This window comes from Haliotis rufescens, unplaced genomic scaffold (assembly GCF_023055435.1).
Source record: "Haliotis rufescens isolate VD_foot unplaced genomic scaffold, xgHalRufe1.0.p SCAF_16, whole genome shotgun sequence".
In the NCBI taxonomy this organism is placed as follows: domain Eukaryota; kingdom Metazoa; phylum Mollusca; class Gastropoda; order Lepetellida; family Haliotidae; genus Haliotis; species Haliotis rufescens.
Window position 1 is genome coordinate 18,158,216 of NW_025963846.1, and position 18,027 is coordinate 18,176,242.

Consider the following 18,027-nt stretch of genomic DNA (forward strand, 5'->3'; position numbering starts at 1 on the left):
GTTAAATCTTAACTCACTTGTCACCGAGTCTGACCACCCGATCCATTTGGTCGCCTGTTACGGCCAGCATAAGACCCGTGAAGATCCGGGATAGAATAGGTCTTCAGCAACCCATGCTTGCCGTAAAAAGCGGCTACGCTTGTCGTAAGAGGCGACTACGGGATCGGGTGGTCAGGCTCGCTGACTTGGTTGATGCATGTCATCATATCCCAATTGCATAGCCTGATGTTCATGTCAATAACTGGATTGTCTGGTCCAGACTCGATTATTTACAAACCGCCGTCATATAGGTGGAATATTTCTGAGTGAGGCATTTAACAACAACCAACCAAACAAACAAACACACGACCAGCATAAGTTGGTTGGGACCTGTTCTAACCCGGAATCCCCATGGGGTAACAGAATGAAGATATACTACACTGTATAACAGAGGATGCATACTCCTGTTTGCATTGATGTGTTCATTTACATCAGCGTGAGGGGGCACGGCTGGCCCAGTCGTCTAAGGCGCCGCGATTCGCTGTGCAGAGTTGCGTCCCTTGGGCACGCCAGAAACCTATGATTGTGGGTTCGAATCCTGGTTCGCCCCGATTATGTTTCTAGGTTTGTCAGCACCATACCCGTGCTCGTGGGTTTCACCGAAGTGGTAAACGTCTGACACCTGCATCATTTCGGGCTTTCCTCCCACATGAAGCTGACACGCCGCGATATAACTGGAATACTGTTAAAAGTGGCGTTAAACCAAACTCACCCACTCACTCACTAACTCACATCAGCGTGTGTATAACATAAACCTGCGTCCTCCTGACCGCGCGAAAAGAATGTCTAACGAAGGCCTGTAATCCAAAAATAGATTCACAGGAAGTCAATAAATAGTGCAAGCGTAAATGCGCGAAAAACGTGTAAGCAAACATATACCCATGGACGGGCAACATTGATTCAGGGAGAACAGATGGCGGACTCAGAAATACATCGGATCAGTTTCACAATTGTTACCTTGGAAACGCGATCATTTCACACATGAACAACATACATGATATTCGTTACGATACATTTTAAACTATAAATGGAATATGATTAAAATAGGGATTTTGTTACAGTTCACTGCGTTACGATGCGCTTGTGTATATGTTGTGATGTGTGAGGGTGCGTTCTGTGTCGTGGGTATAGCATCTGTAGGTTGCGATGTGTGAGGGTGTGTTTTGTGTCGTGGGTATAGCATCTGTAGGTTGCGATGTGTGAGGGTGTGTTTTGTGTCGTGGGTATAGCATCTGTAGGTTGTGGTATGTGAGGGTGTGTTTTGTGTCGTGGGTATAGCATCTGTAGGTTGCGATGTGTGAGAGTGTGTTTTGTGTCGTGGGTATAGCATCTGTAGGTTGTGGTGTGCAAGGGTGTGTTTTGTGTCGTGGGTATAGCATCTGTAGGTTGTGGTATGTGAGGGTGTGTTTTGTGTCGTGGGTATAGCATCTGTAGGTTGCGATGTGTGAGGGTGTGTTTTGTGTCGTGGGTATAGCATCTGTAGGTTGCGATGTGTGAGGGTGTGTTTTGTGTCGTGGGTATAGCATCTGTAGGTTGTGATGTGTGAGGGTGTGTTTTGTATCGTGGGTATAGCATCTGTAGGTTGTTGTGTGTGAGGGTGTGTTTTGTGTCGTGGGTAAAGCATCTGTAGGTTGTGATGTGTGAGGGTGTGTTTTGTGTCGTGGGTATAGCATCTGTAGGTTGCGATGTGTGAGGGTGTGTTTTGTGTCGTGGGTATAGCATCTGTAGGTTGTGGTATGTGAGGGTGTGTTTTGTGCCGTGGGTATAGCATCTGTAGGTTGTGGTATGTGAGGGTGTGTTCTGTGTCGTGGGTATAGCATCTGTAGGTTGTGGTATGTGAGGGTGTGTTTTGTGTCGTGGGTATAGCATCTGTAGGTTGTGGTATGTGAGGGTGTGTTTTGTGTCGTGGGTATAGCATCTGTAGGTTGTGGTATGTGAGGGTGTGTTCTGTGTCGTGGGTATAGCATCTGTAGGTTGTTGTGTGTGAGGGTGTGTTTTGTGTCGTGGGTATAGCATCTGTAGGTTGTGGTGTGTGAGGGTGTGTTTTGTGTCGAGGGTATAGCATCTGTAGGTTGTGGTATGTGAGGGTGTGTTTTGTGTCGTTGGTATAGCATCTGTAGGTTGTGGTATGTGAGGGTGTGTTTTGTGTCGTTGGTATAGCATCTGTAGGTTGTGGTATGTGAGGGTGTGTTTTTTGTCGTGGGTATAGCATCTGTAGGTAGCGATGTGTGAGGGTGTGTTTTGTGTCGTGGGTATAGCATCTGTAGGTAGCGATGTGTGAGGGTGTGTTTTGTGCCGTGGGTATAGCATCTGTAGGTTGTGGTATGTGAGGGTGTGTTTTTTGTCGTGGGTATAGCATCTGTAGGTTGTGGTGTGTGAGGGTGTGTTTTGTTTCGTGGGTATAGCATCTGTAGGTAGCGATGTGTGAGGGTGTGTTTTGTGCCGTGGGTATAGCATCTGTAGGTTGTGGTATGTGAGGGTGTGTTTTGTGTCGTGGGTATAGCATCTGTAGGTTGTGGTGTGTGAGGGTGTGTTTTGTGTCGTGGGTATAGCATCTGTAGGTTGTGGTATGTGAGGGTGTGTTTTGTGTCGTGGGTATAGCATCTGTAGGTTGTGATGTGTGAGGGTGTGTTTTGTGCCGTGGGTATAGCATCTGTAGGTTGCGATGTGTGAGGGTGTGTTTTGTGTCGTGGGTATAGCATCTGTAGGTTGCGATGTGTGAGAGTGTGTTTTGTGTCGTGGGTATAGCATCTGTAGGTTGTGGTATGTGAGGGTGTGTTCTGTGTCGTGGGTATAGCATCTGTAGGTTGCGATGTGTGAGGGTGTGTTTTGTGTCGTGGGTATAGCATCTGTAGGTTGCGATGTGTGAGGGTGTGTTTTGTGCCGTGGGTATAGCATCTGTAGGTTGTGGTGTGTGAGGGTGTGTTTTGTGTCGTGGGTATAGCATCTGTAGGTTGCGATGTGTGAGGGTGTGTTTTGTGCCGTGGGTATAGCATCTGTAGGTTGTGGTATGTGAGGGTGTGTTTTGTGTCGTGGGTATAGCATCTGTAGGTTGTGGTGTGTGAGGGTGCGTTTTGTGTCGTGGGTATAGCATCTGTAGGTTGTGGTGTGTGAGGGTGTGTTCTGTGTCGTTGGTATAGCATCTGTAGGTTGCGATGTGTGAGGGTGTGTTTTGTGTCGTGGGTATAGCATCTGTAGGTAGCGATGTGTGAGGGTGTGTTTTGTGTCGTGGGTATAGCATCTGTAGGTTGTGGTATGTGAGGGTGTGTTTTGTGTCGTGGGTATAGCATCTGTAGGTTGCGATGTGTGAGGGTGTGTTTTGTGTCGTGGGTATAGCATCTGTAGGTTGTGGTGTGTGAGGGTGTGTTTTGTGTCGTGGGTATAGCATCTGTAGGTTGTGGTATGTGAGGGTGTGTTTTGTGTCGTGGGTATAGCATCTGTAGGTTGTGGTGTGTGAGGGTGTGTTCTGTGTCGTGGGTATAGCATCTGTAGGTTGCGATGTGTGAGGGTGTGTTTTGTGTCGTGGGTATAGCGTTCTGTAAGTTGGACGGGCAAGAAGCAACAATATCGCTGAAATTTATATGCCCATGACCCATGCATAGAAGCATGAATAAACATAAAACTGAGTTTATTGTTGTTCATGAAAATACACTGCCGTCTATGCATATTCATAATCCAATTGCCTAATGAATATTCATGAACACGTGGTACGTTTTATTTTCATCATATGAGTAACACCCTGTCACGTCTCAACAGTATTTAATATAGTGGCTGCATAATTGTGTCGTTTCCTTCAATAGTACATATATGAGGTTAATACAGACAGTCACAACACAAATACAACAAAATATATATAAGTACAAAACACGACGACGACGATGATGATGTCTGTTTGTTTGTTGTTTGTTTGTTGTTTAACGCCGCACTCAGCAATATTCCAGCTATATGACGGCGGTCTGTAAATAATCAAGACTGGAACAGACAATCCAGTGATTGACATCATGAGCATCGATCCACGCAATTGGGAAACGATGACATGCATCAACCAAGTCAGCGACAAGCATAGTCCCCTTTTACGGCAAGAATGGGTTGCTGAAAACCTATTCTACCCCGGATCTTCACGGGTCGATGATGAAGATGATGATGATGATGATGATGTTGATGTTTAATATGATGATGACCATTGCGACGACTATTCTATTGATAATACTATTCTATTTATATACGTATTTAAAGCTTAACATCACCAGGAAATCGATAAACAAGTTGTTTATTATAAACTCACGTTCCAGATGACTAAGTAAGACATTGTAAAACATGTATGACACCCCCCGCAACGCTTCACTGGCAACACATGCACGACTATCAGGTTTATAATTTATTCAGCAAATGCGTTGTCAGAAACTCGATGATATACAATGAACCTGTACAGGATGTTGATTACACGTCGATAGTCTGCTATCGACACCTGACGCCGCCGAGTCTTCAATGCCAAGCCCTTCACAGACAGCGTTCGGTGCGAGATTTCATAACGACATTGGTGACGGGGAATCCCCCATTCATCGCGACATTGCTCGTGTCATCTTCGTGAACACAACCCACTCAATCAAGGAAGTGGATCGTGGCGTTTTGCACGAGACGATCTGACATCACTGTCATCATGTTCAACACCTGAAATGAACAGCGTTTGATGTGGCTTGAAATCGACATGATTGAAGTTCACACAATCAGCTCTTCTCACCTGACGACGGCCCAGTGCGACATATTGAAGTACATTGTAGGACGCCGCCGTGAGGTATGTGGACAGGTGTGCTATCTATAGTTGTGTACATCCACAGTTACACTGGGGAGATAAGTGACGGCCTCTATCGTTTCTGTCATATAGACCAGAGGTAGAACGATATCTAGGCCAAAGCCGTTTTGTCAAGATCTATATCACTTCTCATATAGAAATCGTGACTTGGTATATTTATATGACGACTGTGTGTGTGTGTGAGAGAGAGAGGGAGAGAGAGAGAGAGAGAGAGAGAGAGAGAGAGAGAGAGATGACGCTATGCTAGCATGTGGGTGGGTGTCATAGATCTTGTGCGAATAACGCTATGCCAGCATGAAGGGTATAATATGGATCGTGTATGTTGCATAATAACGCTATGCCAGTATGTGGGATTATGTTATGGATCTTGTATGCTGTAAAATAACACTATGCCAGCGCGAAGAGTATAATATGGATCGAGTATGTTGTGAAATAACGGTATGTAAACTTGTGCCTATGTCTTGCACAGCGACAAGTTACTTGTCTATAGGCGGAAAGGACCCGTGATGATACGGGTCAGAATAGATCTCCAGGAACCCATGCTTGCCGTAAAAGGCGACTATGATTGTCGTAAGAGGCAACTAAGGGGATCGGGTGGTCAGGCTCGCTGACTTGGTTGATGCATGTCATCGTATCCCAACTGCGTGGATCGATGCGCCTGATGTGTATCACTCTATTGTCTGGCCCAGACTCGATTATTTATGTACAGACCACCGTCATTTAGGTGGAATATTGCTGAGTGCGGCGTTAAACAACAAATAAAAGACGAAAAAACAAACAATAGCTTGACAATTCGTACTGTTTCTCTCTACATTGTTTCTCGCCTCTTTACACCGGAAAGACGCAGGAAACAAATGACGCATGCGGAAACAGGAAGAGATATGTCGTTTTCGGTCAAAATGATTTAAACTAAGCAATATACTATTAAAATTATAAAACTAAAAGTTAAAGACCACCGAATCTACCAGATGGTAACTTAATGTTGAGTAGGGGGTCACGGGTGGCCCAGTCGTCTAAGGCGCAGAGATTCGCTGTGCAGAGTTGCGTCCCTAAGGCACGCCAGAAACCTATGATTGTGGGTTCGAATCCCGGTTCGCCCCGATTGTTTCTAGGTTTGTCAGCGCCATACCCGTGCTCGTGGTTTTCACCGAAGTGATAAACGCCTGAGACCTGCATCACTTCGGGCTTTACTCCAACATTAAGCTTGGCACGCCGTGATATAACTGGAATACTGTATTAATATAGAATCAAAATCGAAAGCATATTTTAGTAGTAGTAGCAGTGGCAGGTTTTAAAGTAATATAGTATTGTAGCCAGGTCGACAAAGATATGATTAGACTAACATACAGTCCCAGAAATATAGTTATGTTATCCATTAAGAAACCTTCGAGTATTGAGTGACTGGTTTTACGCCGTTTTAAAGCAATAATCCAGCAACATCACGGCGGGGGACACCGCAAATGGGCTACACACATTGTATCCATGTCAGGAATCGAACCCGGGTCTTCGGCGTGACATGCGAACGCTTTAACCACTAGGCTAACCCCCCCCCCCCCCCCCCCCCCCCCCCCCCCCCCCCCGAAAAAGATATGAATACAGGCTGCTGAATGGGACACGGGGGTGGGGTGGGGTGGTGAGTGGTTGAGGCTGGGGGTGGTGAGGGGTGGAGGGGTGCGTTTTATTAAATATACGCCCTGGGGTCTATGAGAAAATGCAGGATGACTGCAGTCAAGATATTAGTGTGGTACCCTGGTTCGACAGTAGTCTCGACAATGGAACAGCCCATGCGATTCTCAACATGTATTCTTCGCTGTTAATTCTCGTTAATTCCCCATTACTTCCCAACTTGACTCTGCCGTTATTGAATAAACACGCAACATCATACATTGTCATGTGACACCTTTGTAGTCCATGCCGACGTCATAACCACGTAGTTGACGTCGGAACTGTCAGTCACATTTGAAAATCACATCCTTTACTGTCATCGCTCAAAGGCCCGATCTTCCTAGCAGCTAAGAATAGCGCATCTGTACTATAAAGAAAAGCATGATCGACATTAAGTATATAACAGAACGGAGTTGAAGTAATTAATGGCGGAGCATGTGTGCGACGGGGTGTTGGTATTATTGTATTCAGGCATTGATCAGTCTGTGTGGCGTTGCTTCTGCAGATCAGGGCTGCGGGAGTGGTCGAGGTGCTGACGGCGGACGTCACTGACGCCGGCTCAAGAACGTGGACACACAGGGGATATGGGGTCATGTGCTTCATCAAGGATCATCCAGGAAAACAGTACATCTTCAAGGCGTTTAACCTCATGGTTAGTGCATATTGGTGCTGTTCGTGTTTGCATCTCTTATTTGATTCCTGTAAAGCGATGGAGTGAGTGAGTGAGAGATGAGTTTAACGCCGCTGTGAACAGTATTCCAGTTGTAGCACGGCATGTCAGCTTAATATGGGAGGAAAGCTCGAAGTGGTGCAGGTCTCAGACGTTTACCACTTTGGTGAAACTCGTGTGCATGGGTATTGTGCTGACATACCTAGAAACATCACCGGGTTTCGAACACGATCATAGTTTTCTGGCGTGACCAGGGATGCTTTTTGTTGTTTCTTTATAACAAACGATGACATGCATCAACCAAGTCAGCGAGCCTGACCACCCGATCCCGTTAGTCGCCTCCTACGACAAACATAGTCCTCTTTTCCTATTCTACCCCGGATCTTCACGGGTCGCCCATGTTTGTATAGCTTCCACATATATTACATGATTGATAATAGTGAAGAGGCATGGGTGATTCACCCATCAAGGGGACTCCCGGAAATCGTTGTACAGAGTTGCGTCCCTTTTGTGTGCCAGAAACATGATCGTTGGTTCGAATTCCAGATTCTTGGTTTATCAGCACGATTCCCGTGCTCGCGAGTTTACCAAAGTTGTATAGGTCCTTTGCACACCCAGCTGACACAACGTGATATGACTGAAATACTGTTCCAAACGTGTTCACCACCCAATGTAGTACTGTGAACACACAGGAACTCGATGATAGCGTGTATAGCATAATATATTCGTATAGAAAAAAAATCACACCCCTCTATATACATATAGACTATATGTACATAGAGGAGTGTGATTTCTTTTCTGTACGAATATATTCTATACACGGTATCATCGAGTTCCTCTCGAGCTCTCTCGAGAGAGAAGGCTTCCCGACTTTACTGTGTCTATTACATGCAGAGTTGCGTCCCTTAGTTGTCTCGAAATCAAATGATCCTAGATTCGTGTCAGAATCTCAGAAATCAGAAACCCATGGTTATGTTGCGTTGTGGGACCTGTCTTCTACATCTTGTAATTATTCTGGCTATCACAGACAACAAGACGCCGTTCTTTTGCCGCCATATTTTATTCTCTTCAACCTTCACCTCCAGGCTCCTTCACAGCGCGTGACACCTTCGTTACACTATCGGTAACATCGCGATAGTATAGAGAGCTCCGCGAACGAGATCCGCGAACGGGCTATCGCTGTGAGGAGCTTGCCTTCACCTCTGCCTAAGGGCAGATAATCCCAAACGTCATTTCATTTCAAACCGCCAGAAAATAAAGATAACATGCTTATCCTTATGTGAAAATTACATTTAAATTTACGACAAAATGTACTCCGTTTTTCTACGCTACAGTTGGTTTGTCAGCACCATAACCAAGTGGTCAGCATCTACGAACTGCATCACCTCGGTCTTTCCTCCCAGATTAAGTTGACACGCCGTTCTAAAACTGAAATACTGTTCAGATCGGCGTTAAACCCAGCCCACTCACCACTCCTAGGAGTGGTAATGAATTTCCTGTTCTTCTGAATACTTTTTACTGACCCGTTGTCCCTCAACCAAACGGACACGATATGCCTCGATCATAGTAGTACTGGACAAAGAAGTGTAACCTATTGTTTCCGATAATAAACGGCCAGACAAAAGAAAGTATACATCCATGTCTGATGGTGGCTAAAGATGAAATAAAGAATTCGATCTGATGTATTTGATGCGGACATCATAGTTGTGATTTGGACCTCAAGTTTGCAGTGTTTAGGAGACAGCTTAAAGTACTTTTTTAGTAACGTTTTGATAAAGTTTTGTCAAATCCAATTTTCAAGTGTATACTTTCTTTTCAGGTCAGTTTATGTATGTACATATTTTAATTCTTATCATCCTTGGGGGCGGTCGGGTAGCCTAGTGGTTAAAGCGTTCGCTCGTCACGCCGAAGACCCGGGTTCGATTCCCGACATGGGTACAATGTGTGAAGCCCATTTCTGGTGTCCCCCGCCGTGATATGGCTGGAATATTGCTAAAAGCGGCGTAAAAAAACATACTCAGTCTTATCATCCTTGCTTTGTCCTACTTTCAGACGAGGCAGGAAATACATGAGCACACTATCAACAACAAGTTCAAGTACATAGAAAAAAGTGATCGGTTTCACTACATGACGGGAGCGGTGAGCCACCTCTATACTTATAATTAGCTGCAGTAACCGAGTCTCTGCGCCTCCCCTCTCAACTATTCTATGACCGCCTCCGTGGTCTAGTGGTAGAGCGTCCGCCCGGAGAGCGGAAGGTCCGGGGTTCGATCCCCGACCGCGTCATACCAAAAGACGTTAAAAGATGGTACTTGTTGTAACCCTGTCTGGCGCTCGGCATTAAGGGGCTAAAACATGGACTTGTCGGCTCGGAGTCAGTATACTGTGTCTGAGTGGGGTATTCATGTTAAACTGCGGCATGGTATCTCAGTGAGCTAGCACTATAAATCGGCATCAGTCCGGACTAGTACAAGCAGCCACACACACATACGTACATGCACGTCGCTATATTAGTGCAATAATCTTGGACGCGACGTTAAATCCCATTTCACCTCACCTCTGAACGATTTTGATGTTGTCTTGAGGCTAAACAGAGCTACGGACTGTCCTATTGTGTTTTCCTAAAGATGCCTGATCCAAATCTGCATCACACTTTATATGCTTCAGCAAAGTGCATGGTCGTTATTTAACAAATGAAACATGATTCCCTTCTCAAGACACATGCCTTCAAATACGATTACTAATATTTTCAAATAGTCTTACAATATATATAAAATTATATTGTAGAGATTGTAAGCCGTACCCTCTCGATGAATTTGCATGATCGAATATATATATAAATATAGTTGAAGTGTTTTTGGAAGCGAATCGTGGGACAGTTCTTGTGGGGTTCTGATTCATGACTGTACATTATGGCAAGGCTGTTAGTGCAGTTTGTCCCGAACCGGGGATCGTTTAGGAAAACACTATGGAACATCTCGTCGCTGCACACACAGATACGGTCTCTATTCTGTGCATCACGGCACGCTGGTAACTTCAGGGGCTCAGTTCTACAAAGCGAACAAGGCGCCAAGATCGGTTTATGCAACCGGTTCCACATCAATTAAACGTAGGGATAACACAATGCCGTTATCCCACTGAATCTGACAACGTCAAGCATGTTTGTTCATATTCTTTCCCCATTCTGGATACCAATGTTTGATGTATGCATATTCTGTCAGACGTAACATCATAAACATGGTTGAATGCAGCTCTGCAATAACATTTTCAGTGCTGCATTGAGTTGCTTATATAGTTGTTGACATGTTTACTTTGGAGGTTTCTTTGACGTATATATTTCCAAAAGTAGGTATTCTTGTTTAGATTCCGGGACAGAATAATTATTCAACTCCCATGCTTGTCTTCATGTCTGGATTCCAGTCCTGACCAGACCCACTGTATGGCTGTAGCCCAACGCCGTTATGTACACTATCACCCAAAGGTCCACCTGGGCCCACTTGCACAAAGCGGTCTTAGCGCTAAGATGATTTTATCATCAAAAACTGGCTCCCACAGGAGATATCGCTTTGATGAGATCAAGCGATATCTACACTGTAGATATCGCTGCAATGAAGTTAAATCACAATGCTTTGCAGACGATTGTGACATCACTGGTTACCATGACGTCACAATCAAATGACATCACTAATGGCTCTGCTACTGAAGCTGTTAGCAGTATTTTTTACATTGAAGACACTGCTAATTACTGTCTACAAATTGAAAAAGTTGGAAGAATGATGTTGGATGATAAATATAATCTCACCCTCGTGTCTTTTGATATCAAATATATCAACACTCGTTGATAAAAGTGGCAAATATCCCCGGCAAGCCTCGGAATTTTTCCACTTTTATCAACTCGTGTTGATATATTTGATATTAAAAGACACTCGGGTGAGATTCTCTATGTAACTCCAATGCTTTAACATAGGCTTACAATAGTCGTAGCGCTAAGATAGCTTTGAGCAAGTGGGCCTTGGTCCACACTGACAGGCCGCCGTGATATAGTTGTCATATAGCTAACTAATGTGTGAGCGCCATTCGTTCAAGCATTCCTTTGTTTCAACCCTCAAATCTGATAATGTCTTCATGAAGCTTCATGTTACTATTGCTAGGGCACACGTACGTAGTGCCTTAGTGTTGAAATTGTGTTTTCATCGATGATGGCTCCAAATCTGAACGCCAAACCTTTTGTTTCAGAAAAATCGAATGACTGGCCTAAATTTTATTGACGAAAGCGAGGCTAGGGCGTTTAAAGAGACAGTGGACCGCAAAAGGGAACAGTGGACGTTCCCCTCCGTCCCGCCCCACCCCCGCGGGCTGCCCGATTACATCCCCCCTCACATCTCGCTACAGGAAATCATACAAGAATTGCCACAGGAAGTCCCGTCTCATGTTCTACCACAGGCCCCGACACAGGTCCCGACCCTCGTCCCGCATAACATTTCTTCACAGACCCCACAAGAAATGTTGGCGCTGAACGCGCAAGAAACACCGACACCGGTCCCGGAAAATTTATTCACACAGGTCCCGCAGGAGGTCCCGTCCCAGGTTCAATCACAGGTCATGGAGCAGGATTTGACGTCAGAGGTCTCGCAAGAGATGACGTCACAGGCGCCACAAGGGATGACGTCACAGTCCCCAAAAGAGGTTCAATCACATGTCTCCTCACAAGTCCCGTCACAGGTAAAACAGGACATTTCGACCGTTTAGACATACTCGGAATCTAGCTCACTACTGAGAAAGAGAAGTATTCCATTGGACAAGAAACCGGTCACATGACCGTGAAACTGACTGACGTTCACAAGCGTATGGACGACATTTTGATTTTGATACATATTTCACGAAACAGTATGCTTGAAATGACGTAAACAGTGACGGAGTACTTCCACATTCCTGGGATATTTAAAACTTGGTAATTTTTAAATAAACGCGGAAGCGTTGTTTCTGATCATTTAGACACTGTAATCTTGAACAAGCGTCTGTCTTATCTGTTTAAAAATACTGATAATTTTGGTCCGGATATTTCGGAAGACGAAATACTGTCATAGAAATTCCATACTTTTGGTCCGCCCAGAGACCAGCCTGAGACAATAAAACCTCTTGGTATGTTTCAGCCGAACGAAAAGACGGACGTTGTTGCCAGTCCCGCAGATCAAGCCACACACGATCGACTAGATGATCTAGGTAAAGCTACAAATAACGGTGTGTAGTGTGCTGCGTGCCTGCGGTGCAACAGAAAGTATACACTTGAAAATTGGATTTGACCAAAGAAATTACAAACGTTACTATCTGAAAACAGTAGCCGAAACACTGCAAACTTAAGGTCCAAAACACAACTATGAAACCCGTGTCAAATACATCACAATTGCATAACATTTCCTCTGTATGTTGACAGTGACGGAAGGCCAACTGATGACGTTGTCGACGGCGTTTGGCGACAACTGGCAGTCTCTGAGTATCCAACTCGGCATCTGCTGCCAGGAAGAGCTGACCAACGGCGACAACACCACCCAACAGAAGATGTACAGCGTACTAAAAGAATGGGTCAGGGTAAACGCCCAGAAAGCCACGAGTCGTGTTTTCTTGAATGCGATCAACTCCGTCAAAGATGCTGGACTTGTGACTGTTGACATGGACGTCGTCCATAAAGCCTGTAACTTTAAAGAGGAGTCGGATGTTTAATCAAGGCTCGTCCGTCCAATGTGCCTTGGCTTGGAGTGAACGGCTCCAAAAGTGTGATTTATTGTTTTCCATAATGTAGAATTCTGTCCATGAAATAGTTACATACTGTCAATGAATGTGCCTTACAATTAAGCTGGACTGTTTCCGTTGATTCGGATAAGTTGTTAAATTACTGTCAGTGTGGAATTGTTGTGTTGGGCTATGATTCCGAGCTGCATAATTGCATAAGACTTGAACATGATGTTCCCCGTCAATGTGCCCTTGATAATCACACCTGTTAACACGCATTTTGGTATATTTACATATCAAAGGTTTATCTTTGTGTATAACATTCAAGTTTCTTGTTATGACAGTGGTGTGAAACTTGGATGCATAAGAAGATTGTATGCTATGGTTGTTGAATAAATGCTTTGGAGTATTATTATTACTATCAATAGGACCGACCCACCTAGCTTGGTGGACACAGCAACACATCACTAGGACAGGCCCACCTAGCTTGGTGGACACTGCAACACAATAGGACAGGCCCGCCTAGCTTGGTGGACACATCAATAGGACCGACCCACCTAGCTTGGTGGATACAGCAACACATCAATAGGACCGACCCACCTAGCTTGGTGGACACTGCAACACAATAGGACAGGCCCACCTAGCTTGGTGGACACATCAATAGGACCGACCCACCTAGCTTGGTGGACACATCAATAGCACAGGCCCACCTAGCTTGGTGGACACAACACTAGGACAGGCCCACTTAGCTTGGTGGACACAGCAACACATCACTAGGACAGGCCCACCTAGCTTGGTGGACACATCACTAGGACAGGCCCACTTAGCTTGGTGGACACATCAATAGGACCGACCCACTTAGCTTGGTGGATACAGCAACACATCAATAGGACAGGCCCACCTAGCTTGGTGGAAACATCAATAGGACCGACCCACCTAGCTTGGTGGATACAGCAACACATCAATAGGACAGGCCCACCTAGCTTGGTGGACACTGCAACACAATAGGACAGGCCCGCCTAGCTTGGTGGACACATCAATAGGACCGACCCACCTAGCTTGGTGGACACTGCAACACATCACTAGGACAGGCCCGCCTAGCTTGGTGGATACAGCAACACATCAATAGGACCGACCCACCTAGCTTGGTGGACACTGCAACACAATAGGACAGGCCCACCTAGCTTGGTGGACACATCAATAGGACCGACCCACCTAGCTTGGTGGACACAGCAACACATCAATAGGACAGGCCCACCTAGCTTGGTGGACACATCAATAGCACAGGCCCACCTAGCTTGGTGGACACATCACTAGGACAGGCCCACTTAGCTTGGTGGACACAGCAACACATCACTAGGACAGGCCCACCTAGCTTGGTGGACACATCACTAGGACAGGCCCACTTAGCTTGGTGGACACATCAATAGGACCGACCCACCTAGCTTGGTGGATACAGCAACATCAATAGGACAGGCCCACCTAGCTTGGTGGACACATCAATAGGACCGACCCACCTAGCTTGGTGGATACAGCAACACATCAATAGGACCGACCCACCTAGCTTGGTGGACACTGCAACACAATAGGACAGGCCCGCCTAGCTTGGTGGACACATCAATAGGACCGACCCACCTAGCTTGGTGGACACTGCAACACATCACTAGGACAGGCCCGCCTAGCTTGGTGGATACAGCAACACATCAATAGGACCGACCCACCTAGCTTGGTGGACACTGCAACACAATAGGACAGGCCCGCCTAGCTTGGTGGACACATCAATAGGACCGACCCACCTAGCTTGGTGGACGCAGCAACACATCAATAGGACCGACCCACCTAGCTTGGTGGACACAGCAACACATCACTAGGACAGGCCCACCTAGCTTGGTGGACACAGCAACACAATAGGACAGGCCCGCCTAGCTTGGTGGAAACATCAATAGGACCGACCCACCTAGCTTGGTGGACACAGGAACACATCAATAGGACAGGCCCACCTAGCTTGGTGGACACAGCAACACATCAATAGGACCGACCCACCTAGCTTGGTGGACACTGCAACACAATAGGACAGGCCCACCTAGCTTGGTGGACACAGCAACACATCACTAGGACAGGCCCACCTAGCTTTGTGGACACATCACTAGGACAGGCCCACCTAGCTTGGTGGACGCATCAATAGGACAGGCCCACCCAGCTTGGTGGACACATCAATAGGACCGACCCACCTAGCTTGGTGGACACATCAATAGCACAGGCCCACCTAGCTTGGTGGACACAGCAACACATCACTAGGACAGGCCCACCTAGCTTGGTGGACACATCAATAGGACCGACCCACCTAGCTTGGTGGACACATCAATAGCACAGGCCCACCTAGCTTGGAGGACACAGCAACACATTACTAGGACAGGCCCACCTAGCTTGGTGGACACATCACTAGGACAGGCCCACCTAGCTTGGTGGACACATCACTAGGACAGGCCAACCTAGCTTGGTTTCCCGCATCAATAGGACAGGCCCACCTAGCTTGGTGGACACAGCAACACATCACTAGGACAGGCCCACCTAGCTTGGTGGACACATCACTAGGACAGGCCCACCTAGCTTGGTGGACACATCACTAGGACAGGCCAACCTAGCTTGGTTGACACATCAATAGGACAGGCCCACCTAGCTTGGTGGACACAGCAACACATCACTAGGACAGGCCCACCTAGCTTGGTGGACACATCACTAGGACAGGCCCACCTAGCTTGGTTGACACATCAATAGGACAGGCCCACCTAGCTTGGTTTCCCGCATCAATAGGACAGGCCCACATAGGTTGGTGGAGCGCTGCAAGTCACTAGTAGGACAGAGCCACATAGCGTGGGCGACACATCAATAGGACAGGCCCACCTAGCTTGGTTTCCCGCATCAATATGACAGGCCCACCTAGCTTGGTGGACACATCAATAGGACAGGCCCACATAGGTTGGTGGAGCACTGCAAGTCTCTAGTAGGACAGAGCCACATAGCGTGGGCGACACAGCAACTCGCCAGAAGGACATGCTCACTGGCAATTCGTCACTGGCAGTAGGGCTCATCTATCTATAGCTAGCTGGTGTGTTTGTGTAAGCTGGAAACGCGACACACCTATTCTCAATTTTTTAAGGTGTTGAAATTCATATTGAATAAAGCAGTGCAGTTAAATGCAAGACGACAATACTCACTTTGAATTGAAGTATTGACAGACAATGCTTACCCATACCATTTAGAATAGATGTCAGTGCACATTGTACCCTTTTTCACCTTGTGTATAATATGAGCATGTGAATATTTAGCCGCAGCGGGCTCACGCTACTTTTCAGCGGTCCTGTAGCTGAACGATTTCTACGTTGATTTGGATAATATTAAACGGTAAGAAGTCATTTTCAGGAGTTAACCGCACACTGTGTGACTGTGATTGTGGAAGAAGAGTATAACGTTGTGCAGTAAGCAGTACCTTCACATAAAAGAGTTCAAGCTGCAGTTGTATTTTTCATGAGGTAGTCGCACCAATGTGATAGTGTACGCCAGGTGCTTTTCCACAAGGGAAGTGAACGTTTTCCTCTGCGAGAGGTAAGTTTGCAAACATCGTTTCCGTATGGCATTTTCCAATATTTCTCGAGTTCTGTGCATGTATAAGAAAAAAATTCAATGCTGTAAAATAAAGGGAGGCACACGAAAATACGTGAGCTAAAACCTAATTATTTGCTAGTAATTGCAGAGGACTATGGCTTTTAAAATGTCATCGGGTTAAAAATTCCCTGAAATTAGTTGCAATTATGTGTTATGATTAATATAAACAGAAAATTCTTTAGATTTACATCCTTTACGCTTACGAAAAAAGCAAGTTAAGCGGTGGTGCACTCTTCCCTTCCGTACTCTTTCGACAAGTTAATGTTTATATATCCTTTCTTAGAACATATCTAATTTTGCAGGAAAGTAAAACAAGACGAATTCTTGTCGTTACTGAAATGAAACGTGACAAGTTTTCTTCAATTCTAAGTTTTAACTCACGCGAACATGAAATACTAATGATCAGAAAACTGAAACTGTTCAACATCAGTCAAACACCAAATTAATTAAAAAATCGGTTAAAACAATAAATGATTCAAAACCCGGTGCTTAAAATATTCTGCTAGTTTAGCCAATACGTGTCCCCATTCAAAATACATAACATCGCAAAATATGGAACAAATAAGTTATCTCCCACTACAACTACACCTATGCCAAATGATGATATATTTTGAAAAAAACAACATGAACGATTAATAGCCATTAATGAGTTTCTAAGTGTGGCTGCTGTAGTGGTCATGTTCAAAATCGGATCGGAATTCTGTGAACAATTTTAGAGACATTGCAGCAGGGATCTGTCATAGATTCAGCTGAATATTGTCCAAATCTATTCCTTGTCAAAGTTCATTTAAACTCAGGGTACGTTGTCGACAACCATGAACAAAATCAAGGCTAAATCAGTGGCTGAGGGATGAAACTCATCTGGCAACAAAAACCAACACACACGCATCTAAAACCAAATTCAAATAACAGTATATTTAAGCTGTGACCTGATATTGATCCATTTGGTTAGCCATAGTAAGGCAATGCTTGTTTGCATTTGTCATGACAATCAACTGAATTTGGCTATCAAGTTCCACAACTGAAATGAAGCATAATGACATAATTACTATCTAGAATTAAGAATTAGATCATTAAACGTTCATTAATGTTCAATCGCTACGGGTTAATTATTACAAATTATAAAATATGAAGGCACGACATACATGTATTGAATATTTGATTGTTAACTGAAGAATATACTCTTTGTTGATGATTTTACGATTAAGCTGAAATGACTTAAACAAGCTACTACTCAATACAGGTAGAAGGGCTATAGAAAATGATAGTTCTTGATTCAGATTCAGATTCGTGAGCCCCAGTTGGATGATACACTGTAAACTACATGTATATATAATTGTGTTCATACATATTCCCCCTGGTAATCAGAGTGATTCTTAGATTCAAACCCATGATCACAGCAATATGTGACGCCTGGGACCTTGCGCACGACACTAGTCACACA

At 45.2% G+C, this 18,027-nt stretch overlaps 1 protein-coding gene across 1 annotated transcript; it reads left to right on the forward strand.

Annotated features, from left to right (window-relative positions):
- The first annotated feature begins 4,419 nt into the window (after nt 1-4,419).
- Nucleotides 4,420-13,329, forward strand: LOC124121383. The gene is made up of 6 exons (XM_046484385.2): nt 4,420-4,834; nt 7,023-7,169; nt 9,240-9,326; nt 11,424-11,909; nt 12,341-12,410; nt 12,622-13,329. The coding sequence occupies exons 1-6, from the start codon at nt 4,730-4,732 to the stop codon at nt 12,906-12,908; spliced, it is 1,182 nt and encodes a 393-aa protein (XP_046340341.2). The 5' UTR covers nt 4,420-4,729; the 3' UTR covers nt 12,909-13,329.
- The last annotated feature ends 4,698 nt before the right edge of the window (nt 13,330-18,027 follow it).

Coding starts and splice junctions, on each gene's coding strand:
- LOC124121383 (XM_046484385.2), top strand. CDS start 4,730: ATGTGGCTTGAAATCGACATGATTGAAGTTCACACAATCAGCTCTTCT. Junction 4,835..7,022: donor TTGTAGGACGCCGCCGTGAG/GTATGTGGACAG, acceptor TTGCTTCTGCAG/ATCAGGGCTGCGGGAGTGGT. Junction 12,411..12,621: donor CGATCGACTAGATGATCTAG/GTAAAGCTACAA, acceptor GTATGTTGACAG/TGACGGAAGGCCAACTGATG.